The 25,711-nt window shown below is 36.2% G+C and overlaps 1 protein-coding gene across 1 annotated transcript in view; it reads right to left on the minus strand.

Moving 5' to 3' along the window:
* Positions 1 to 958: 958 nt before the first annotated feature.
* The window catches only part of LOC113058744 (1,4-alpha-glucan-branching enzyme-like), a 123,847-nt gene continuing 99,094 nt past the window's right edge, over positions 959 to 25,711 (minus strand). Inside the window, exons 15-16 of the mRNA XM_026226927.1 lie at positions 14,746 to 14,863; positions 959 to 1,560 (exon numbers count right to left, since the gene is read on the minus strand). Coding sequence (XP_026082712.1) covers positions 1,498 to 1,560; positions 14,746 to 14,863 — 181 coding nt within the window. The 3' untranslated portion in view covers positions 959 to 1,497. The remainder of the gene's footprint in view (positions 1,561 to 14,745; positions 14,864 to 25,711) is intronic.

Below are 25,711 nucleotides of genomic sequence, written 5' to 3' on the forward strand. Positions count from 1 at the left end.
TCAAGGGTCACATAAAAATCAGGGACTGCATCTTCCGTTGAAAGCAAAGAACAAGCAAAGTCTTGCTTTCAGAAGTAGTTTATTTCATTTTAGTATGGCTTCTACACACACATGGCACAGTGTTCAACTTTACACACAAATATTTGTTGACCATCACAAGGACCATCCAAACTTATGAATCTGTTTCAAAGCTTTTTGCTTCAGTTAAATAGAACCTTCTAAGTAGCTACGATATTTTCATAATCACAAAAATAAGCAGCGATGATGAACTTTCATTCAAGATGGTTTTTGGAAAGCCGTTTTCTCAGTATGACAGATTATGCTACCGAATACTGTATATCTATGTAAGCATCAAGTAAACTGAGGGGAAATTTATATTTCTTTCAACCACAAAACAAGAAGACAGGAGAAAATGAGCATCAAGTGTGTCCAATGATGTCTTGAAGAGAGCAGCTTCAGGATAATAATAATTATGATATATATTTTTTAACACACAGACTCTGGATCTCAAACAATTTTACACAAATCTGTTATTTTTGACGAGAAAGAAGAAAACACATCATAAAAGATGTTTAAAAAGTAAAATGCTGGACAGTGAAACAACACGACTGTCTTTAACTGAAAATGAATTCATATTTAGTATTAGAACAAGCTATATTATCTCAGCTTTAATAGTATAAATTAATCAAAATCATTTCTTATTTGGTAAAATTAATATTCATCAAAACCTGGTTATGAATGACATTTTTAAAGGCACTACAAACCAGCCAGTCAGGAAAATAAATATATATATATATATATATATATATATATATATATATATATATATATATATATATATATATATATATATATATATACTTTCGTTTTTATGACTTTACACAGAGTTCATGTTTTCAAAAATATATAATTCAACTTTGTTGACGAGCTCAGCAGTGAACTGACATATAATCAATAAAACGTTCTCAAACTATTATTTTTATTATAATATTTTTACTTGGACAAGTGAATACATAGTGCACATTAATATTTATACGTAAGTTAAAAGCACTGACACAGCATGTCAGAAAATGCTTGTATCAATTGAACTAGCAGAAAGATGTACTTTTCACGATTACATTATCATAAATACAGTGCTGACTAGTATTGCTTATAATACTGACCACAGTCAAAGTGATTATTTACCTCAACATTATTAAATAGCAATTTCAGTAGTAATTAAGATGCACTCTGGATCAGGCAGAAAAATCTGGCAATGATCTAACCATTTCAAACCAGCTGGGCAGTGGGATATTGGGAAACTAATTCTTGATAATCAATAATGTGTGAACTATGACTTGTAGATAAATGGGGTAGAAGGTATTCATAACAATTTGTACCCAATTCAGTTTGGTGGTGGGCTTTCTAAAGGATGATGGCAAACATGCTGTGAATGGAGGTATGTTGAGTCACAAGTGTGCTGGGTTTCCAATATCGCGGTGAATCGCTGATTGGGTTTCAGTAGCAGTAATCGATTTCCTCGTTGACCAGAACAATCGCGGTTCTGCAGGGAATGTAAACCTGAGAGAGTGGAACAGCCAAAGACAGAATGAGATCAAAGGGACTCAGCATTTGTTTGAGGCAGTGTAGCACATTCTGAAACAATGCATAGCATAAAAAAGTGTCAATGTCTAAAGTACTGTGGAATGTGAAAAATGTTTCCATGCCCAAGTTAGACCACAGTTATTATTTTCATATTCACGGATTCACAGAGATATGCAGGATGGCTGCAAATTAAGAAAAAAACAAAAGGCTAAATATTTAATAAATGTACACTGAGATGCAATTTCTGTGATTTAATTCATTATCATTAATTCAATAAAAATAAACAATTAATTAAAAAAATCAAAGCAGAAAGAACAAAATGTGAAAGAGAAAACACTGTTCCATGTAAATGGAACTTAAAGGGATAGTGAAAATTCTTCACCTTCATGTCGTTTCAAACCTGTAAGACCTTCATCTGCAGAACACAAATTGAGATATTATTGATGAAATCCGAGAGCTTTCTGACCCTGCATAGACAGCAATGCAACTACCACATTCAAGGTCCAGAAAGGTAGTAAGGGCATTGTTAAAATAGTCCATGTGACATCAGTGGTTCAACTGCAATTTAATGAAGTTCCAAGAATAATTTTTGTGTGCAAAGAAATAAAAAAATAACGACTTTATTCAATGATTTCTTCTTTGACACACGTTCACCACAGTACCGCGATGCATATCTGTGAAGCTGCTGTCGCAGGCTTTTTGACGTGGGAATGTCCATCTCTCTTAGTTCATTGTCTGCATATTCAATAAAGAGTTCGAATAAGTAAGGCTAATGTCTTTGTAACATTCTTTGTGCAAAAAATTGCAAGACTTCCACTCTTGTTGAAAAGTTGAGACATGCTTGCAAAGATGAAGTTTTATGTACAGCATGCGTCTTCGTCTGCTCGTAAACAAGCTGCAGCACAGCACCACACGTATAGATTCTCGTGAAATCATTGTTAAAAAAAGTCATTATTTTTGTTTTCTTTGCACACAAAAAGTTTTCTCGTAGCTTCATAACATTAGGGTTGAACCACTGATGTCACATGCACTATTTATTATGTCTATGCAGGGTCAGAAAGCTCTTGGATTTCATCAAAAATATCTTAATTTGTGTTTCGAAGATGAACGAAGGTCTTAAAGGTTTGGAATGACATAAGGGGGTGATTAATGACAGAGTTTTCATTTTTTGGGTGAACTTTCCCTTTAAATATAGCAAAATAAGACTTGGCCCAATTGAGCTGTAACTTTGAATAATACAAACTTTGTAACAAAACTTAAATTAAAAAAATAAAATAAATAGACATTGCATTTTAAAGTATACTAGTATATTTTTATAAAACATATTCCAATAATCTTTGTTAAATCACAACTTGGAAAACCTTTTTTTTTTTTTTTTTACATTGTTAGTGGGCCCAACACATGATCTAACCTTTCCATCCCCATCCATTCTATTTCACAGAACCATGTTTCTCCTGCAGCAAACCTCTACAGGAATGGAGGATATGTATGTTCACATTGCAGCTGTGGATCCCTGCCCCATGTCTGCTGCTCCTCTGTAAGAAAGCATCCTTCAGGACTCACATCTCTATATCTCATCCCTCACCCAATGACAATACCTCAGAACATGTTTGCTCACTATGAATTCCTTCGCCAGTGCAGCGGCACGGGGGCCATGCCGCAACACTGACAACCACAACGGTGACTAATTAATGAGATTCGGCGGTGAGAGACAGAACCGCAGTGCTGCTGGTAAGAGACAGAGCCAGAGTGAATCAACACACCTGTCTAGATAAAAACTACCGTCGCGCAGTGTCAACAACTTTCCAGAGCTGCATAAAACAACGCAGGTTTACATGCATGTTCTTAAGCCGATGTTTATTAAGCCGAAAATGCACATGGTCATGTAAATGCGTTAACCCGTTTTCTTTTATCAGAGTAAGCTAATAAACGGCGCATAAACTGGTAGACACAGGTCGTTTTTTGCGCGGTATGTATACGTAATAACCGTCGGCTTACTGAAGTGCGCATGTGTGATACACGAAAGGAACGAACAATAGTGCAGAGTTAAGCGCATCTAGACAGAGCAAAAGTTTCGAAGTAAAGAAAGAAATAAATATATCACAAAAGCAGACTCTTTCATGACTCAGAAAATCATAAAAGTGTTCTCATCTTGTGCAGCAGAAGTAGAAGTGGTTGAGTCGAAACGCTGCTATGTAAATGCATTAGAGGATAATATTTCATGCTATCGTTGCTTTAACATCACAGCAAACATAATAATAAATGGAATAATCAATGCCAGATACACAAATCATTATATTTTGATGTCACTATAGGGAAATAACCTAATTTTGTAGTCATGAAGTCATGCAAACACAGCTTTGTCAGGTTACTGATGTACATGTAGGCCTAAATGGGAAAACCTGGTTATTTTAATAAGCTGATATTTGTGAGTTATTAGTTTACTGGTGTGCACATTAAAATGCTCAATAATGGTGACAAATAGCAGATTAACAAAGAACAGCAGAGGTCTCTAATGTCATTATTATGGCACGCCACACACATGCTGATGATTGCAACCAATGCAATATGAAGCTCATTAATAAAATATGATCATTTAAATACGATTCTGGCTTTTGAATAGATATGTGTTTGATTAAACGTGCAGTCAAGAATATGCAATGAGGATCAAAGGTTTGGACTCAAATTTAATTGAGATACAATTGATATTAATTGCACTTGGATTCAAAACAGGATGCATACTGCTGGGTCAGTGACAATGCATAACTATTCATTTATTCAAAAATGCATTAAAATGGAATTCACACAGCACTTGAATATTCTGTTTCATGACTCATTATGATTTTTGAAGGCATAAAGACACAAATGTTAAGGTGACACAATGGCCTGATATTACATTGGGATAAAGCCTATTATTCAAGGCATTAATTAAGTATTATTTAAACTATGTAAAAGTAACGGCAACACTTTGCCATTTGTTAACATTAGTTAACTACATAAATTAAACTAAAAATAAGAAATACTTCTAAAGCATCTATCTTAAGTTGATTCCAACATTTACTACAGTACCACATTATTACAATCAAAAGTTGTATCTATTAATGTTATATAATGGACCTGAGCTAATATGAACTAACAATGAACAGTTGCATTTTTATTAACTAATGTTACGAAGATTAATAAATACATTAACAAACGTATTACTGATTGTTATTTAATGCACTAAATATGGTTAACAAAAGGAACCTTATTGTGAAGCATTACCATATAAAAATGGATATATATATATATATATATATATATAAAAAAAAAAAAAAAAAATTATATATATATATATATATATATATATATATATATATATATATATATATATATATATATATATATATATATAAATAAATATATAAATATATATACACACACTAAAAATATATAATAAAAAGCTAAAATATGAATTAGTACTGTAATAGTATACAAATCATACTAAAATAACACTGGTGTGACTCCACAAAAACAAAAGTTTTGTATTTAAATTTTTTGTATTTTTATTTTTTATTATTATTATTACCCAGTCATTTAAAATAACACATTTTAAAACAGTAACGACAATACCGTGATACGGTGAATTTTTTTGTTTAAGGTTATCATACTGTCAAAATCTCATACCAGCCAATGCCTAATTGGGATATAACCTTTAGTCTTTCTCTAAGAACTTTACACATCTAGACAATTGCAATATTTGCTCACTGTTCTTTGTGGAACGGCTCAAGTTCTATTAAATTTGAAGGTGAATATTAAGTAATAAGTAATTCCACAGATTTTCAATGTTGTTTAAGTCTTAAAAGGGTCATATGATGCAATTTCAGGTTTTCCTTTCTCTTTGGAGTGTTACAAGCTGTTCGTGAATAAATAAGATCTCTAAAGTTGCAAAGATTAAAGTCACAAACCTAAAGAGATATTCTTTATAAAAATTAAGACTCGTCCAAACCCCCCTAAAACAGCTCGTTTAACAATGTACATCACAATGTGGGAAGATTACAGCCCCTAAATATTCACACAAAGAAAGAATGCGTAACTTTATTGTTGATGCCACCGCTGCCACCATATTGGAAAGATGCTGTGTGTTTTATTGCGAATGCGAAAATATTTAGTTTGGCCTTACAAAAGTGGACAAAATCAGTGTTTAAGCTGTATTTACAACACTATTCCGGAACAGTTCAACCCAAATATTCAGATGTGTGCAGCGCTTTTTATGGAGGACAGTTTCCTGATCCTGGGAGAGAAGACTATAATGCTGGCTGTTCTGACTTACAGTCTATAAGTATGTTTACATATGTAAATGATTTGCTATTGATGATTCAAACCTGAGTTTTAAGTAGTGAAGAGTAGTATTTGTTGTTTGTCGTTTCTCCAATCACAAATGCAGATGTGGTTTTATGTTTACGCAGCACGATTCACAACACAAGGTGTAAAAACACAGTACAAGTCATTATAATCAGTAATTATGTCCCCACTGGATGCAACAAATGCCTTGTTTATAATGGGTTTTAATGTTTTTGTCATCGCATCAGGCATGACAGTATGGTAAGGGACTTAACATTTCAGTCACACACTTGAGGTTAGAGCTGAAGTAGGAAATTTTGATGAGGAATTTGGTGCAAAGTGTAGACGTTTTTCTTGAATAATTTTTTTTAGGACACTGTGACACTGTGAGAAACCCTGAATCTTTCTTATAATGTGATGAACTACATTTGCGGATACTCTGGGAGGCTCTGATGCCTCAAATTGATATTTTGTTACATAATGTGATGACATTTAAGTGTCAAAACACAATTTAGTGCCACTTTATTCCAAACTGACTGTAAAATATTCAAAAAAAACACTTTTTGAAAATGATAACATTTCAAGGCTTGCTGTAAGAGCTGTGGAAAGGCTGGCAGGAGTCCTATAGCAGGTGTTTGAAGGCCTTGATGGCACATGTGGTTTATAGTTCTCATTGTGCCGAGCCGCTTTCTGCTTCAAGGGCAGCAAAACATTAGAACTTCTCTTTGTGATCAGCATGAAAGAGAATTTGGAAAGTGAACGAAAAGTACGGGGTCGCCAAACAAATTGAAGATGTACGAGAAATAGACTTAAAGAGGAATTCTGCCTTGAACAGTATCTTGTGGAATGGAGAATTGTTTCCCCACAGCGGGTTTGTGAGGTCCAGAATTTCAAGGAGGGATCAGAAGAGCTTTTGGGCACTACGCTCCACAACGGGTTGACGGATCAGTGCACATCATGCGTAAAACAAGCTCGGTTCACGAGCCTCGGGGAGATGTTGGAGCCGTATGATGAGCCTCGGGGAGATGTCGAAGCCTGATGATGACCTTCTGAAGATGGGCACATTGTGTAACCTTGTAAAACAAGAACACTCCAAAACAATCCACTGCCTCTTTCTCCCCCTCAAATCCATGTTCACGGGTCTCTGGTGAATACGCTCACCGACTAAACTCTCACACACACCTGTCTCTTATCTCGTCCCTGCTTTTCAAGTGCTTCTTGACTGAAGCAGAGCAAGAAACTTCAGCTGGATACTGATTTATGGAGCATGGAGACTGAGGGCTAAAACTAAAAATGATACACTTACATATCCAGCAGAATATAAATACATCAGTTTGAGAAAAAAACAGCAACTATTAAGCGAATGTTTGGAAGGTAATGAAATGTGTCTTTTTTTTTAAATGACTATGAAAAGAATTTAGTGTGAGATGCTGGTAAATGGTTGACATGCAGGTGATGCTGAACTATTAATGATTGTTCATCAAAGTATGAATAGTGGAAACAAAAAAATATATGTGAAATCAATAACTGAGTCTCTCAAATATATGTAATGTATCAAAGCATGTAAATACATATTGAAATTTCTTTCTGTATATATTTGCTTTGTATATTAAAAATCATTTGGAGCTACTCATTCAACTCAAATTGTGAAACTCATGTATTAAATAAATTCAATAAATTCACACAGACTGAAGTAGTTTAAGTCTTTGGTTCTTTTCATTGTGAGGATTTTGGGGTTTGGCATGGAGGTGATCAGTTTGTGGCACTGCTGAGGTGGTCTGGAAGCCCAGGTTTCTTTGACAGTGGTCTTCAGCTCATCTGCATTGTTTGGTCTCTTGCTTCTCATTTTCCTCTTGACAATACCCCATAGATTCTCTCTGGGGTTCAGGTCTGGTGAGTTTGCTGGCCAGTCAAGCACACCAACAACATGGTCATTTAACCAACTTTTGGTGCTTTTGGCAGTGTGGGAAGGTGCCAAATCCTGATGGAAAATCAGGATCTTTAAAAAGCAGGTCAGCAGAAAGAAGCATGAAGTACTCCAATATTTATTGGTAAACAGGTGCAGTTACTTTGTTTTCAAAAAACACAATGGACCAACACCGGCAGATGACATTGCACCACAAATCCTCACAAACTTAACACTGGACTTCAAGCAACTTGGGCTATGAGATTCTTCACCCTTTCTCCAGACTCTAGGACCTTGGTTTCCAATTGAAATACAAGACTTACTATCATCTGAAAAAAAAAGGACTTTGGTCCAATGACAACAGTCCAGTTCTTCTTCTCCTTTGCCCAGAAAAGACGCCTCTGATATTGTCTATGGTTCAGTAGTGGCTTAACAAGAGGGATACGACAACTGTAGCCCAATTCCTTGACACCTCTATGTGTGGTGGCTTTTGATGCCTTGACCTCAGCACATTCCTTGTGAAGTTCTCTAAAATTCTTGAATCCAGTTTGCTTGACAATCCTCATAAGGCTGTGGTTCTCTCGGTTGGTTGTGCATCTTTTTTTTCCCCACACTTTTCCATTCCACTCAACTTTCTGTTAACATGCTTGGATACAGCACTCTGTGAACAGCCAGCGTATTGGGAATTAACTTTTGTGACTTACACTCCTTGTGAAGGGTGTCAATGATTGTCCGATACCATTTTGAAGGTTCAGGAAACCTTTGCAGGTGATGAGTTGATTAGCTGATTGGCATGTCACAATATTCTAATTTGTTAAGATTGTGATTCGGTGGGTTTTTTGTTAAATGTGAGCCAAATCATCACAATTAAAGGAACCAAACACTTAGACTAGTTCATTCTGTGTGCATTTGAATTTATTTAATACATGATTTTCACAATTTGAGTTGAATTACTGAAATAAATTAACTTTTCCTCGACATTTTAATTAATTGAGAAGCACCTGTATATATATATATATATATATTTAATAGACTTTTATTTATTAATTCATTTAAAAAATAAAGAATATAATACTTATTAATACAACGCAAAAACTGCATTTTTTAATTCATCCGCTTTGGAGAGCACCTTCAAAATGCTCAGTTTTCCTTGATAAAAATGCCATCTCAGTGTGGACGGAAGGCCAAAATGGAGAGAAAAAGATGCATTTTCAAATGAAAACGTATTAGTGTGGACATGGTCTTAATCACCCTTATGCCCAGGGGGCAGTTGGGGGATCGGTGCCTTGCTCAAGGGCACCTCAGTCGTGGTATTGCTGGCCCGAGACTCTAACCCACAACATTAGGGTTAGGAGTCAAACTCTCTAACCACTAGGCCACGACTTCTCCATTGCAAATGTAAAATGTAGTTCACTTTAAGGACAATCTCTAACTGCTAAAAACTTTTTAGGGTTGATTAAAAAGAATAAATAATACAAAACTGCAATTTATACAATCTATCACATGCTAAGAGATGTGTTGAACAAAAAGCAAGTTCACTGCCAGACATTATGCGCATTCTAATTTACTGAATTTCTTGTTTCTGAAGGGGGAGAGCTAAGCAGTCTAGTTAGCTCCAGAAAACCTCAAAAGGGGCGATTCGCAGGAATTTTGTAATTAGTGTCTCATAAATATCATTGGAATTCAAACAATCCATTTCATATGCAAAACTTTAGGAAACAGACATAAAAGAGGAGACAAAGTTCGCACCAAATTGATGCTGGGGGCAAGAAATTAATATTTGTTCATCACTGCAAAGTGATAGGGTAGTATTTTACACTCGCTCTCTGCCTCTGCAGTCAGACTCTGTATACCTGATTCTGCCAAATGCGCCACGTGTCAGCATGTGCAACGCCTTCAGACTGCAAATGAGAGTTTATTGCTGATGGACCCATTAAAGAGAAGAAACAGGAAAGAGGGAAGAAAAGTTTACGTGGACCCGAGCTGACTTTTAAGCTGCAGCCCTTATATATATATCATGGAGAAAAATTGCACAGAAAGGGACCTAACTGTGGCACCTGCCAACGATCACAATGATTCATTTCTATTTTATGCAGGTGTGTCAGCTCTGAGATGCGGAAAAGACAAATATCAGAGCGTATCATCGCCAAATCTGCTCTGTTGTCTGTGCAAGGCTTGCTTTATTCCCTACTGGGAATGCTACTGGTCGCACACTTGTTAAAATAAACTTTGCGTTTGGTAGAATGTGGGTGGGAAGCGATATATTGCTTTCTGCATTAATAAAGTGCTGCAAAGGAAGAAAAAAGAGAATGTGTAATTTTGGGGGTTTAATTGATGAAGGCTGTCTTAATACAGCTGGGGCTTCAAGAGGAGATAAAAGAGGAATTTTTGCACAGGGAGCAGAAAGTCTTGCGCATAACCCAATGTACTTTAGATGAAGGTGAAAGTACAGTTAAAAATAAAAGCCAGGAATGTGCTGCAAACTACGTACTTTAAAAACTGAACAACTCTGAGTAATACCAATGAGAAGCCCTGTGTCATTAGGATCCACTGGACCCAAAGGTTTGTGTGCTTAAGACGCAGTGTTGTGCTTGGAAATAGCTATGGCATGCAACCGAATGGAACTGAATGCATCATTATTGAAAGTGTGCTATTTGATCAAACAGCCAAGTAAACAGCTACGCTACATTCAATATATTTAAAAAATAAAATGTCTGAGACGGTTTGGTTTGTTGAGGAAACGTTTGTGCTTATTGATATTATACCCGTCGTCGCCGTCTGTTTATTTCATTTTTCACATCAAGAGTTTCGTTATTGAACGAAGTAAATATCAGATAAACAAGGAGTCCCAAAAACAGAAATATCTGATCATCTTCCATATGGCTGTAACTTTATATTACTCAACCAAGGCAATGACTGACACATTTGTATTGCATGTCCGCTACATTTGAAAGCAGGGGATGGACATTTACTGCTAATCACAGAACCGGCTTTACTGACGAGACACAAACGACAATCACATGCAATTTATTATTTATATAATTTCTGTGAACTAGTTGAAAATATTTGAGTCACTGAAATGAATCAAAATCCCCATTCCTAGTGTGTAAGCACCAAAAATAATTTTTGGGTGTCTGTGATCTTTGTAATCATTGTAGGGAAAAGAGCAGCATGAATATTCTTCAAAATATCGCCTGTTGTGCTCAAAAGAAAAAAAGTACTGAAAGTCACCCACATGAAGGTGGATTTATTGTATTCATGAATTCAGTCTATTAATTTGGTCCCAAGCTATCACACAACTAAACAAAACTAAGCAAACAAACGCCAGCACATCTTTATTTCAGCACCTTTTACCTACAAGATTGAGATCCATATGCTCTGCTTAACAATTATTAATTTATGTTGAAAAGTAAGGCAAAATGGAAAGTTTGCTTTTGAATTTTTATGGATCTTATTAAATTGTCAGTAGGCCCTCAGGTAAGGAGATTAGGGGGATGACAAAGAAAATACTAGAAACTGGGGGAGTTCTCAGAAGCGAGGGAGGAATGGAGACTTGCATCATGAGCTGCAGCCTGAAACAGGGATTTTAAATTTCAAGCTCTGCATTTAATTTCAATAAGGCCTCTGGAAAGAGAATACACAATACGAAAGCTAGAACCTAAGAGATGGAAAAACCTATCTGATGGAGACACGTGACTCGCTAGGTTAACTGAATTATGACTACTATAGATAGTGTTGCACTTCTGATAAATAGCCTAATACTTAAAATGAGCCTAAAGAACAGAAACAATATATAGGGACTTCATGGTTTGAAATGTTTGCATGCATTATTCTAGCAATGCAAGGTTTAAAATGTTGAACATTGCTCCAGTTAAATTACAGACAATTGCCTTGAGCTTCAATAAAAGCTCTTACAGTTTTCAAACACAGGTGTTTTGTCTGCAGAATATGATCAACAGATGAGGACATCAGCTTGTGAGTGTTTTGTTTCTTTTCTCGTTAGATTTTAGTGCTCCTGTCGTTGCTAGGAAACATTTTTTAGCTTACTGTGTTTACTGTGGTAGGCGCGTGCTGGAGTCGCGTTTTTTTTTTTTTTATGTGTAGCCTATTGCGTGTTTTTGCAGTTTCGGTTTGCTAAGTAGTAAGGAGTGGCCTGCTGAATAGCACCCCCACACATTTTTTTATCCTGAAAGCAAAACTTAATATATTATATTAAATAAACAAGTTTAAAATAAAATAAATAGCTTGTACCAATGACTCTTCTCTTCCTTCTCTGCAAATGTCTCCACTCCAAAAACGCCATAATACCACAACAAAATTAACAACTGTTCTGATTCTTGCACACTTTTTTAAAAACCTTCTCTTTTCTGTCCTCCTTCAACAACTCTTACAGCTGACAACTTTGCAAAATTCTTCATAAATAAAACAACAACTATCAACCCACAATTATCCAAGCTACAAACTGACAAACACATAACTACAAAAACACACTCTCCCTCATTCTTCTCTTCACTCTTGGAGGCAGACATTTCAAAACTCATCCTTTCCAATCATCCTACTACCAGTTTGTTTGATCCTATCCCCACTCACCTCTTTCAGGCTATTTCTTCTCCAGTTATACCTGTGCTCACTCACATGATCAACACCTCTCTTCACACTGGTACTTTTCCTACAGCATTTAAGCAGGCTCGGATAACCCCACTGCATAAGAAACTATTTCTAAATCCAGCACTTTTAGAAAACTACAGACCAGTATCACTAATTCCATTCATTGCTAAGACACTTGAGTTAGTTCAACCAACTCTCATTGTTTCTCACACAGAACAATCTCCTGGACAACAACCAATCTGGCTTCAAAAGTGGCCACTCAACTAGACTGCCCTGCTCTCGGTTACTGAAGCCCTGAGACATGCAAGAGCAGCTTCCAAATCCTCAGAACTAATCTTGGCTGCTGCTTTTAACACGGCTAACAACCAGATCCTCCTGTCCAACTTCATGAAGGCACCTCTCAGGTAGGTCCTTCAGGGTGTCTTAGAGGGGTAAGGTTTCTAAGTAACAATTATTGCTCCTGGGATTCCTCAGGGCTGAGTGCTTGGACCACTTATTTTTCCATATACATGTCAGCATTAGGATCTGTAATTCAGAAACATGGCTTTTCCTATTACTGCTATGCTGATGACACTCAACTATACTTCTCATTCGGACCAGATGATCTGATTGTAGCTGTTTGCAGTGCAGCCTGTCTAAAAGACATTTCTGGTTGGATGAATGGCCATCAGCTTCAACTCAAGATTGCTTGTACTCTCAGCCAACCCAGCACTTCAACCCCCAAAAAATAATAATTCAGGATTCATTGTCGTACAAAGCTTTTCAGGTTTAGAAATCACATTTAAAGGAATATTTCACCCAAAAATTCCTGAAATGTATTTACCCTAAGACCATCCAAGATGTAGATGAGCTTCTTCATCACAACAGATTTGGAGAAATTTAGAATTACATCACTGTATAACTCTGTAGTGAATGAGTGCCATCAGAATGAGAGTCCAAATGATTTTTATGCGTTTCGTTCTAAGAACGAGTCAATCTTACGTTCGTTATCTGGCTCGGTTCGGTGTTCATCTGCAGTCCTCTCTTCACAGCAGTTCAGTCAATGTACTGTTTGAGTAAATGAATTACTTTGGGATATTGATTTATTTTAACTCAGAGGGAGTGTCAGCAACATTAAAAAAAAGTTAAGAGCTTAAGTAATTTGTGGATTAATGCTTATTGGAGACGTGAACCATTTCAAACAACTGTTTGATTTGGTGAACTGGTTCAAGAAAAAACAGTTAAATCGAATGATTCGTTTGCGAACTGGATATCACTACACTGCAGTGAACGTGCTCACAATAGACCCGGAAGAGAAGACAATGCTGAACAAAGTTGTAGTTTGGTTATTTTTTGGACCAATATGTATTTTCGATGCTTCAAAAATTTTTTACTGACCCTCTGATGTCATGTGGACTACTTTGATGATGTTATTATTACCTTTCTGGACATGGACAGTATACCGTACATACATTTTCAATGGAGGGACAGAAAGCTCTCGGACTGAATCTAAAATATCTTAAACAGTGTTCCGAAGATGAAGGGAGGCCTCACGGGTTTGGAACGACATGAGGGTGAGTCATTAATGACATAATGTTCATTTTTGGGTGAACTAACCCTTTAAGGCTCCCTTAGAACTTAATGGGCCGCAGGTTAAGAACAACTGGTGTAAATGTCTAGTGCTTTAAGAAGAAGAAGAAGAAAAATAAACTGTACATATTTTAATTACAGACTTGCCTTTTAGTCAAACTCCAACAGCACTGGAGCGGTATTAACTTATTTGATCTAATGATCTATAGTGAAGACTGTTTAAGTAAGGTTGTTTAATATACTTTAATTTCTGTGAATGTTTATTAGAAAACCTGATGCAGTACTGCTGTTAGATGACTGAACACCACTGTTTACTTCATTTGCATCTATGCTTTGTTGTTTCCATTTGATCAAGTTCTTGTAATGTGCTTCTTTAATCTTTATTTGATTACTGAATGTCTACTTGAGTGATTAAATGAGAATTTGTTTACTCGTTTTTAATTACTTAGGCAATGTTCACTTAATGCTTAAAGGCTACATTCCATTATTTTAATTTAATTTGTGTATTTGGATTAATATAATTAAAGGGTGGGTTTAATACCATAATAGTTTTTGCTGTGGTATTAAAATTGGAATTGAGACATTTTACTGGTATTGTTTTTAATGCGCACTTGTAGCACTCTGAGCTCCATTTAACAAACATCCTCACATATTTTCCACCACAATCAGCAAAGATAAAGAAAAACAGATTGTTGGCATATGAATGTTGAATGTTAATACATGTTTATGGTTTTCAAATAGTATAGTTTGCTTACCAACATAGAGTTGGGCAGATTGTTGAATTCCATTGGCTCAGTGAAGAAGTCAGTGTTGTGGTCCAGTCGGCCATGGCCTCCATACTGGATTCCATCGGAGTCCAGTTTGATCTTATATCTGGAGCAGAGTGTGGTTAAGGAACCCAAAAATACACTGGAGACAAAACTAATCAGAAGGGGAAGATAAATCAGTCACATTACAGTAAAATATACTCTTTTCTTTCTTTATATGATTATAATGCATATGTATCAACTGCAAGTATCAACTGAGGGATCAAATAAATGCATGGATCCTGCTATCCACCAAAATGCTTAGATATGATGGTATTAAAGATATAATTGAGCCAAAAATGAACTTTCTGTTAATATTTACTTTAATCTTCATGGTGTCCACTAGATGTGCACTGGTTGTCCACTTTCTAGAGACGTTCTTCAGCTCGTCCGAATGCAGAGCTGCACAGCAAGTCAACAACACTGATTGCTTTGAGCTCCTTCGAGACAATGACACACATTTACCCCATATAAACACGCGCACCAAAACCGATGAGCCACCACATCAACAATTCCAGGCAGAATTATTTATCCATTTCAAAATATTAATAATGTATTCCATCAAAAAATGTTTCAAACAACACCAAACTTGGACCCGCACAATTACACTAAGTCTGTGCTACACTGACTAAATTAAATATTAAAAACTAAGTAATTGCCTAGACTCATGACCAGAATAAGAAACATCTTTGACAGTGAGCATAAAAGAATAATGAAGACACATTTACTAAAAACTGGAAATCTTATTTCATGCTTTTATGTTTTATAGTTATACACCCCAACAAAAATGGGGACAGATGCCTTGAAAATTCAAAATGCTGAACATCTGGACCGCCTCAAAGATTTTCATTTCAAGTGCATTAATGTTGAAATTATTGCATGCCACATGTCACAGATGCTGTGGATAGAGCTAAAGTTGAACTGAACAATTATTTAAAGACAACATAAAACCATTGCACTTCCATAAATAATCATTTTTTCAAGTGAAACAACATTAAATGGAAAATAATGTAGGTTAATATTACTTCCCTTTACCAATGTGTACAAGGCTACACCATCACAAAAATAAAGCATAAAGGCAGACAAAGTTATTGCGTAAAAAAAAAGAAAGAAAAAATGTAATGTTTTACATTACATTTTCATTATGTATAACATGGTTTTCACACATTTACACCTAAACTATTAAATTAAATGTTTTATTTTTATTTGGATAAATAAATAAATAAATAAATAAATAAATAAATAAATAAATAAATAAATAAACATTATTTTTAATGCTAATAATTTAATTTCCTAAATAAATAAATAAAATAAGATCTAAGCAAACCTAAAAATCTAGTAATAATAATACAAAAATCTAACAAAAATGGTTTAGATGATGATGATGATGATTTTTATTTGTATTATTACAATTGTCAATATTGGAGTTTTAATAAATGTCTTTTCTACATTTGGTACTACACTGAATTGCCACAAAATCTGGATCCTGAAGAAAAACCAGATCGGTAACCACTGCTACCTATTGTACCATATGTGTTTAAAAACCTACAGAAAGCAAAATACTAAATATTTTAGTTATGTGACATGCAAAAAAAACAAAAAAAAAAAAAACCTGTGACTTTTACCATTTAATTGCTATGTAAATATAGTTTTCACCCTCAAAGTATAAGTAAACAACTGTATTCCTGTGGCACAACGAATGAAACAGTCTCCAGTCTCTCTCTCGCTCTCTCTCGCTCTCTCTCTCTCTGTGTGTGTGTTAACCTTGGCCTCTCTGGGGTTTGAACAGTTGTGAGTTGTAACAAACGTGTAGACAGGCGTCTAATTGGCTGCTTGAATAATCACCTCCTATCCCCATGGGCTAGCCGTGGGTTTTCATGTTATCCTCAAACGCTCTCTTACTCTGCCCTGGAGCTGAAGCACACTTGCCTTTTTCTGCCAGCATGCCAGCTTTGATAGCAATGATTAAAAAGAAGTGTTGCTTGGCGTATTGTTCCTGCTGAGGAGTACAACAGATGCCCCCCCTCCCGACCCTACTCCCCCATACTCATATTTGCATTGAATTCTCTCACTGATAGAACAAACTTCCTTTGTTATGGATATTTCGGAGATGTTACTGGGAAGAGAGTGAGAAAAACAAAATGATCTGATGCCATTTTTTTTCTCAAAGAGAATGAATGGGGGCTTTATATAAGATGCTTACTGTCAGGATTTATATAAGAAGTAAAGCATGCAAGTTCGCCTAAAATGCAAAAAACACCAAACATTTATTAGCACAGCTAATTTTGCTCATTTACAATTCAAACATGCTAACAATACATACTGGTTACATATCTTCTCAAGCTACATTTCTGCAAAACTCCAAAAATGTAAGTATACATTCAATTATGAATCGAAAAAAATAAATAAATAAATAAATAAATATATATATATATATATATATATATATATATATATATATATATATATATATATATATATATATATATATATATATATATATATATATATATATTATTTTCCATATAATGTAAATTTTTGTTTCTCCTCTGTGCCCCGCCTTTCTGAAATGGATCAGATTTTACAAAGCTCATTCTAAAAATTTGAGGTGTGCTATGATTGGCCAGCTATCCAGTGCATTGTGATTGGCCGAATGCCTCAAGCGTGTGACGGAAATGTTACGCCACTTAACAAACTGTGATGCCGTGTTCCAGGAGGACAAGACTGAGTCTAGCTGCTCTACTCGTGCACATCCCATCATACGTTCTCTTTTAGCAGTTCAGTCAATGTACTGTAAGGTGAATAACGCGGGATATTGGTTTATTTTGCATCAGAGGGAGTGTCAGGCATATTTATAAACCGAAGAACTTAAGTAATGTGTGGATTAGTGCTTACAGGATACTTGAACGGTTTCAAACGATTCAGTCCGATTTAGTGAACTGGTTCGACCCTAAGAAGGTTCTCAGTGATTCGTTTGCGATCCAGACATCACTAGATGAGACAAAACCAATAAGACCCATTACAAACAAGGCATTTGTTGCATCCAGTTGGGAAAAAAACATTATTATGATTATAATGACTTATAGTGTCTATTCATGCGTTGTGTATCGTGCTGCGTAAACACATAACCATGTCCGCATTTGTGATCGAAGAAACAACAAACAACAAGCGCTACTCTACACTGATCAAAACTGATGTTTGAATCATCATTGGCAAATGATTTCAATATAAAAATATACTTCCATGCTGTGAGTCAGAAGCACCAGACTGTCCTTGCAAACTTGGAACTGCCTCACTTTATGGAAACAGCCTTTGTGCCACAGATGCATTGTAGGCTGCTGTATCAGGAAACAGTCTTCATACTCCATAAAATGCACTTCACACATCTGAATATTGGGGTTGAATGGTTCTCTGGTCAGTGAATGTCTCGTCTCTGCTCTGCTATACGGGAGCGCTCGCTCTTCCGGCAGAAGTGTCCTTAGGACCCATATAAGGAAATTCCGCTCCAACTAACGTCACACAGACCCATACTCGAAAAAAACTTTCTGAAACTTGTGACAAACCGGAAGGAGTATTTTTGGAACAAAAATACTCCTTCAAACGTACAACTTCATTTTTGAAACTTTGTCCATGTTTAGCATGGGAATCCAACTCTTTAACAGTGTAAAAAACTCAGTATGCATGAAATAGCATTTCACCCCCCCTTTAACCACTGATTTCTAGTTGTGTCCTCTTTTGGAAGGCCAAACAAAGCAGTTTCGCTTTCTCAAATGAAACACACAGCATCTCCACAACATGACGGCAGTAACAGCGTGAATAAAAGCTACGCCTTCTTTCTTTGCGTGAACATTTGGGCAGCATTATGTAAATCTTCCCACATTGTGACATAGACCTGTGGGGGCATGTTAGAATGGGCGTGGTTGACTCTTAACTTTTATAAAGAATATCTCTTTGGATTTGAGACTTTAGTCTTTGTAACTTTACAGATCTTCTTCATGCACCAAGAACTTGTAACATTCCAAAGAGAAATGAAAAATGAAAATCGCTTCATATGACCCCTTTAACTCCAGTGGCAGTAAATATATAGTACATTTCCTCGAAAGCTCACCGTGTACAGCAATGCACTCGCAATAACAACCACTCAGGTATGAGTCCTGTGAAACGTTTTACAACAGAGAAGCTCAAGACTTGCAGAAGTAAGATAAAATCACAGGGTAGCATACGTGTTTTCATGTCATGTTTGTTTTTGGTCACAATATCGGTTTAAGGTTTAACGGCACTCATGAGACATTTAATTTCTGAACAGCCGCATAACGTACATCAACTACGGTAATAAAACATGGCCAGATTCACATCGGTTTTGGATAAAACCGAATGCACTTTTAGGACCACTCACTGGAAATTTCCCTATAAAAGTGTCCCAAACGTACAAGAATCATAGCATAATTTAGTAGAAGTGTCGCCACAGGTACAATTTCCTAATGAGCTTTAGTTGGATTTCTACCATGTAGGCTGGAACACTGAATGAAATAAAACATGACTGAACATTTGTTCTTTTTCCTTTTACTTCTATGACTGAAATATAGAGTCAAATCATTAGCTTTACATTCTAACATAATGATTTAGCATTTGTCTTCATCCAGGGTATAAAATGAAGACACAAATAAGAACATAAGTCTAATTTAAATAATAAAAAAAGAAGTCTTCACTTCTTCAGCTCGAATGCAGCATGTAATCTAGCAAGCTATTTTCATTCAAAGGTCCTTTCATTTGACTTAAGTTAGAGTTCTACATTGCACTGAAGCCAAACAAAGCCTACAAAATGCAGTTGCTTACAGATCAAGCACTGTTACGTGCTGTTCAAACAGCCTCAACTTTGACCCTGTTTGCTTGCTGTCATTTCAAAGAACAGCCACTGTATAGTGGACAATTTGCATGATGTACCATTATCATTAGCAGAAAAGCAGACAGATGGAAGGTGTCAAAGGCAAATTGTGAGAATCTCCCTGCTGAAATGAACCACTTAAACCAGCCTACTCTCTAAAAAATAAAGGTTATAAAAGAGGGTTTCCACAAGGATGCTTTAGAAGAACCATTTTGGGTTCCCAAAGAGACTTTCAGTGAGCAGGTCCTTAAATAACCATTTTATTCTTAGTTTTAATAACTTTTAAATAATCTAAAGAACCTTGTGCAATGGAAATTGCAACTTTATTGTGTCAGTTGTGGCCTAATGGTTAAAGAGTCAGATTTGTAACCCAAAGGTCAAGGGTTCGAGTCCCAGGGATTGTAGGTGGGGGGAGTGAATGACTAAAAATCTTCTCCATCCTCGATACCACAACTGAGGTGTGACCCTTGTGTGCACTTGGATGGGTTAAATGCAGAGCCAAACACATCACTTTATTTTTAAGAGTATAGGGCCTCCTAGCCAGGTTTAGATAGGTGACAAGATACTACTTAATATATTGTAGAAACTTAGAAATTTTCTGTAAAGCTGCTTTGCAACGATTTGTATCATGAAAAGCACTATACAAATAAACTTGAATTGAATTGGTTTGGTGGTTTTTGAGGGGTTTGTGGCACTTCAGGACAGCTTGACCAGGCAGGAAATTCATCTTAAATCCCCCACCGGCTGGTCTTTTAAGCAGTGATATGACTGCTTACCATTGGAAATTTATTTCTGAGCTGTTCTGAAACCAATAATGCTATTATCGATGCCAACATTTGATGCTGTGGCTCTAGAGGAAGAGCACCAGAAGCAAGATGCAAGCAAGAAGTGCTGTGTTGCAGAACATCAGTTCCACCCCATGTGGATTCACACAGACAGAGAGACGGGGAGACAAAGAGAGAAAGAGCATACATAAGGCTTAGGGATCTTTCATAAAGAGGAAGTCTACCTTAAGCATTCATGCATTGATCAATACCACCCATTCCCATTAGACAAGCATGAATGTCACCCAGCACCAAAGCATATGTGACATGCAGCACAGAAAACAACGTGCACAAACGTGCTGAAAGAATACTAAAAGTATGTGTGTGTGTAGATGAGCTCGAATACACTAGACTCAGAATGGCTAATTCAATGTTCCCTGGCAAGCGTGCCAGTGTAACAGCAGTGGCTCTCCAGCTGAAATTGGCAATTGGAGGCTTTTAGCAATTATGTTTTTGTTAGCGCTTACAGATGCTTGTCTCGGAGGCCAGGCAGCATCGGCGGTGAAGCACTGTAATCAACCAAGCCTTGCTGAACAAAGAGGAGGGATTGAGATCAAAGTCAATTTGCTCACAGGAGGAAGAATAGCAGACGAGAGGGTGGCAGGTCTAAGGACTGTTGGACTCTGAAGCGCTGATGACCTGAAGAAATTGCGTGCATGATTCTGATTGGGAAGAGGGTTGCGATATCAGGCCTTTCTTGTGTTAGCGGCAGCAGTAATGGCAGCCTGTCCTTTGAGGGGCAAATGGGTCTTGGCACTGGGAAGCATTCTGCGACATAATTTCGAAATGTCATTGCGATTTGAATCATCTGAGCTGTATTTTGTATACTCTTCTTGTAACAAACAAGAACAAGTCCTATACATTTATGCTAACATTTTATACCATACTGCTTCACAAACAAGGGTCATTTCAGCGCTGGAATTGTGCAAAAAGTATTTCTGAAAGAGGGATTGATACCACTGCTTTGTGCGCAAACATCCAGCCTACAGACAAAGTAAGCATCATATTTTGTTTTCCAAAAGGTTTTCTTGGCTCATTGTAAGGCTAATGTTACTAAAGCTACCATTGTCTCTGCCTGTTTTCACTAATGTTGCCTTCATGTGCAACCAGAATGCTCGTTAGTAAGAATGTGGTAGTTAAAATTGCATTTGGAAGCATGCAAACTCAGTAACACGGTCACCACCAGTCAAACTGTAACACCTGTATGCACACGACCATGAGCTCTTGAATCTCCACCAGGATTGCCAGGTTTTCACAAAACCTGCCCAATTGCTACTCAACAGTTTCCCAATCAAGTTTTGAGGGGATCCACTGGTAAAAAAAAAAAAAATCACATTCAAGTGGGGTAAAATGCATGTTTTTGGTGGGATTCCCCTGGTAGAATTAGCATTTTAGGAGCTAAATATCATGTCATTGGGGTCCCTTAAACTTGGCAACACTGACTGCTCCGTCAGCTTTGCTAGAGGGCACTCCATTCCAGACTATTGCCACTTTAACCTGGACTCAATTTCCCATAATCCTTTGCCTGGATTCATCAGCACTCACCAATTACAGTCAACCATCTCTCATCACCTCATCAGTCACACAGTATAAGAATGGCACACACACTCGTTGGTGATTGTAAGCCTGTCATGATTTCCCAGTTTCCCTGTTTTTTGATCTTGGACTGTTTCTGTGTTTTGATTGTTTGCTGCCTGACCTGACCTTGTTCCTGTTTGTTGGATTACTCTCTTGGATGTTATATTTGGCCTGCCTGTTTAACCATGCTCTTTTAATAAAGCTAGCATCTGGATCCACAACTCCAGTGTCACAACTCATACATAACACATTATAGGAATAGTTCCCCCAACAATGAAAATTCTGTCATGAAGTGCCTCTTGTCATTTCAAACCTGTATAAGTTTCTGTCTTCTTCTGAACACAAAATAAGGTACTTTGAAGACAGTTGGCAAACAAACAGTTGATGATGTTTTGTGTTCAGCAGAAGAAGAAAAAGAAGAAGAAGAAAAACTCATACAGGTTTGGAACAACATGAGCATGAGTAACTGATAATAATTTATGCTTTAATTTAATATTATTAAATTAATATTTCTATTTAGCAAGAATTCACTGATTTTAGTGACATTGAAGACTTTTGAATTATTGGCATTTCAAATAAATGCTGTTCAGCTGAACTTTATAGTCATCAAATAATCCTGAATAAATGCATCACTGTTTCCACAAAAATATTAAATCGGCAAAACTGTTTTCAACATTGATAATAATAAGAAATATGTCTTGAGCAGCAAATCAGCATATTAAAATGATTTCTGAAGAATCGTGTGACACTGAAAACTGAAGTAATGATGCCCGAAAATCAGCTTTGCCATTGCAAATAATAATAATAATAAAAGAAAAAAAAAATTTAATAGAAAACAGCTACTTTAAATTTTAACAATAATAGTAACTGTAACTTACTAATCCAAACCTGTAAATGGTAGCCTGTATAGTATATAAATAATAAATTAAGAGAGCAGTCTTACATTTTTTAATGGTTTTGGTTTCCAGCTTCTACAATGATTGCAAAAAGACCAGACGTGGAAAACATGTCAACGTTAATAGGTAGGTAGTATGATTTGCTCTTCAAGAAACTAGATCTACTCAACCATAATATGCATGCATGACACACTGACCCTCTTTACAACTCTTTCATTTCAACAGCAAAGAACATTCTAATTAGATCACTTGTGTTCAGCTTCATACCTATCAATATTCATTTTCCTCCATTCCATCCTTTATCACATTCATTACTTAGTTCTCATGTTTGAGTTGTAAAGTGTGCTGCTGTTTTGCCCAAGGACAAGCCTATTCCAGATTCAATGAGGAATGCTGATACGGTTGAATTAAGTATGGCATTCAGGTAAATGCCCCTGACAGATAATAGGAGAATGATGACCTGACACAATCTCAGACGCCTGTTGGCACGCAGCTTATTAAAGACACATCAGGCCTGTCAGGATGTGCTTTCATGATATCTAACTGCATCCTTCTAAATGGAAAGAAGCACCTGAAGACACTCCCATTGAGAGCAGAGAACCAAAGATGGAGAAAAAAACAAATATATATATATATATATATACACAGAAGGTTTGAGCTATATATACAGAAGTGTCTTCACAATTTTAATGGCTGATGTTTGTGGTGGAGAGCTTAACTCAAGGGAAACTTTGTCTTCTGCTTTTGAAAAAAAGAGATGATTTCCAAGGAACATAACGGCTGCTCTTCCTGCTGAAAGGACATGGGAGAGACTTTCTAAGGTATTGATGTGCTTTGTCTCTCTCTCTAGAATCCAAATTCATGACCACTTCCTCCTCCCTGAAGTTTTTTGGTTTTTACCTTGTAACTCCACTTGTATACAAAAATATGGCTTTTGCAGCTGTCACCTGATGAGGTGAGAGCTCATGCCAAAGTGTATTTCAATGTGTAAACAGAGGGGGAAAAAATAATCATTTTGCACATTTCACACATGATATTGAATTTAAGCATAAACAGGCTCCAAAATGTTTTGTGCTCCAATGTTTCAAGGACACAGATTTGGCCTCATCTGAGTTGTAAACACAAATACATGTGTTCCAGACCAAAAAAAATAAATAAAAGAAAATAATAAGAAGAAAGAAAAAAGAAAACATCTACTCATCTGTCATGCTAAATTTTCAGCTTAAAAAAACAAAAAAGCAAAAACTGAGCATTTGTAATAGTTAGCACTTAGCAATTTAGCATTTAATAAAACTAAAACATTAAGTCATGCCATACATTTAAACAACAGGGACTTTAATTGTCCCAAACCCTGCCAGTTTTTTGTCAGTATTAAAGTTACGTTCACTGATTCTATCTTATCCCACTCAGTTCATGTGATCAAGTAGGCCTCACGCTTACATTCATAAATTTAAACTTTATTTCTATTTAATGTTCACAATTAGGCATAGTTATTCATGTGTCACACACAAGTAGTACCTTTTGATCCACATAAAAACGAAAGTTGGGAAATGTTACAGACATATTATCGTGGTGCTGTTCTGCCTATTATTGATTTTTTATTTTCACTTCACTTTTATCCAAAGAAGCGGAACTATTTGCACTGCAATTACCAATGCGGCATACAATATTCATACAATTCTAAAGTCTAGAAATAATCTATCAGCATATAATAGCTAGAGCACGTTTGTAAGTCACAGTAGCACAAATTATGTACTGTATATAACATATTCCTGCTTCAAATTTTATACGTAGCTAATTGTGGTTTCAGACAATATTTTAATTAAAGATCAATATTCAGTGCCTCATCATGCCTCAATCTCATCTTCCTTTTTTTAAACTAAATGAAAAATAAATAAAAATAAACAAGCCACCTTTTCATTACTCATTATTCCATTCATCATTTACTCACCCTAGTGCTGCTGCAACCTTAAATTCCAACCTTTCATATGACTTTTGAAGAGTTTTTATGCACTACAATGGGATTTTGATACCAGTATTACAGTATATTCAAAATTTAATTCACGTAACTTCATATAGATAGATAGATAGATAGATAGATTATTCATTATTCCATTACAAATAGGTTATTGATATGATCAAAACTGATCCAATACAGTGGTGTATAATGGCATACTAGTGGCCTAAATCAAACATGTAAAATTTAACTAATAAACAGAACTAGATAAAAAAATCAGAGAGGATCACAAGAAATACAAGAAGAGCCATCTGAGATGCAAGACAGTCATATGGAATTATGGGTAAGTACCAGTGTATTTTTCGATGTCATAATACTACTCTGTACTACCAAGTGTAAAACAGTCCACTGAAGCTCCCTAATCACTCTGAACACATCTAAAACACACAAGCCCATTTGACTCTCACATATCTAAAGATACAGTGTGTTAGAAGCCACTTCCTCCTGTCCACCCTCATGAAGATGGGCATCTCAGGAACCTCACTGCAATGGTTCAAGTCTTACCTCCCAGGTAGGTCTTTCAGGATGTCTTGGAGGAGTGAGATTTCTAAATCACAACTTCTTGCTATTGGGGTTCCTCAAGGCTCAATGCTTGGACCTCTTCTCTTCTCCATCTACATGTCACCATTAGGATCTGTCATTCAGAAGCATTCCAACTAGATGATCCGACAGTAGCTGATTGCATTGCAGCCTGTCTGAGAGACATTTCTAGCTG

This window comes from Carassius auratus, chromosome 40 (genome assembly GCF_003368295.1).
Source record: "Carassius auratus strain Wakin chromosome 40, ASM336829v1, whole genome shotgun sequence".
In the NCBI taxonomy this organism is placed as follows: domain Eukaryota; kingdom Metazoa; phylum Chordata; class Actinopteri; order Cypriniformes; family Cyprinidae; genus Carassius; species Carassius auratus.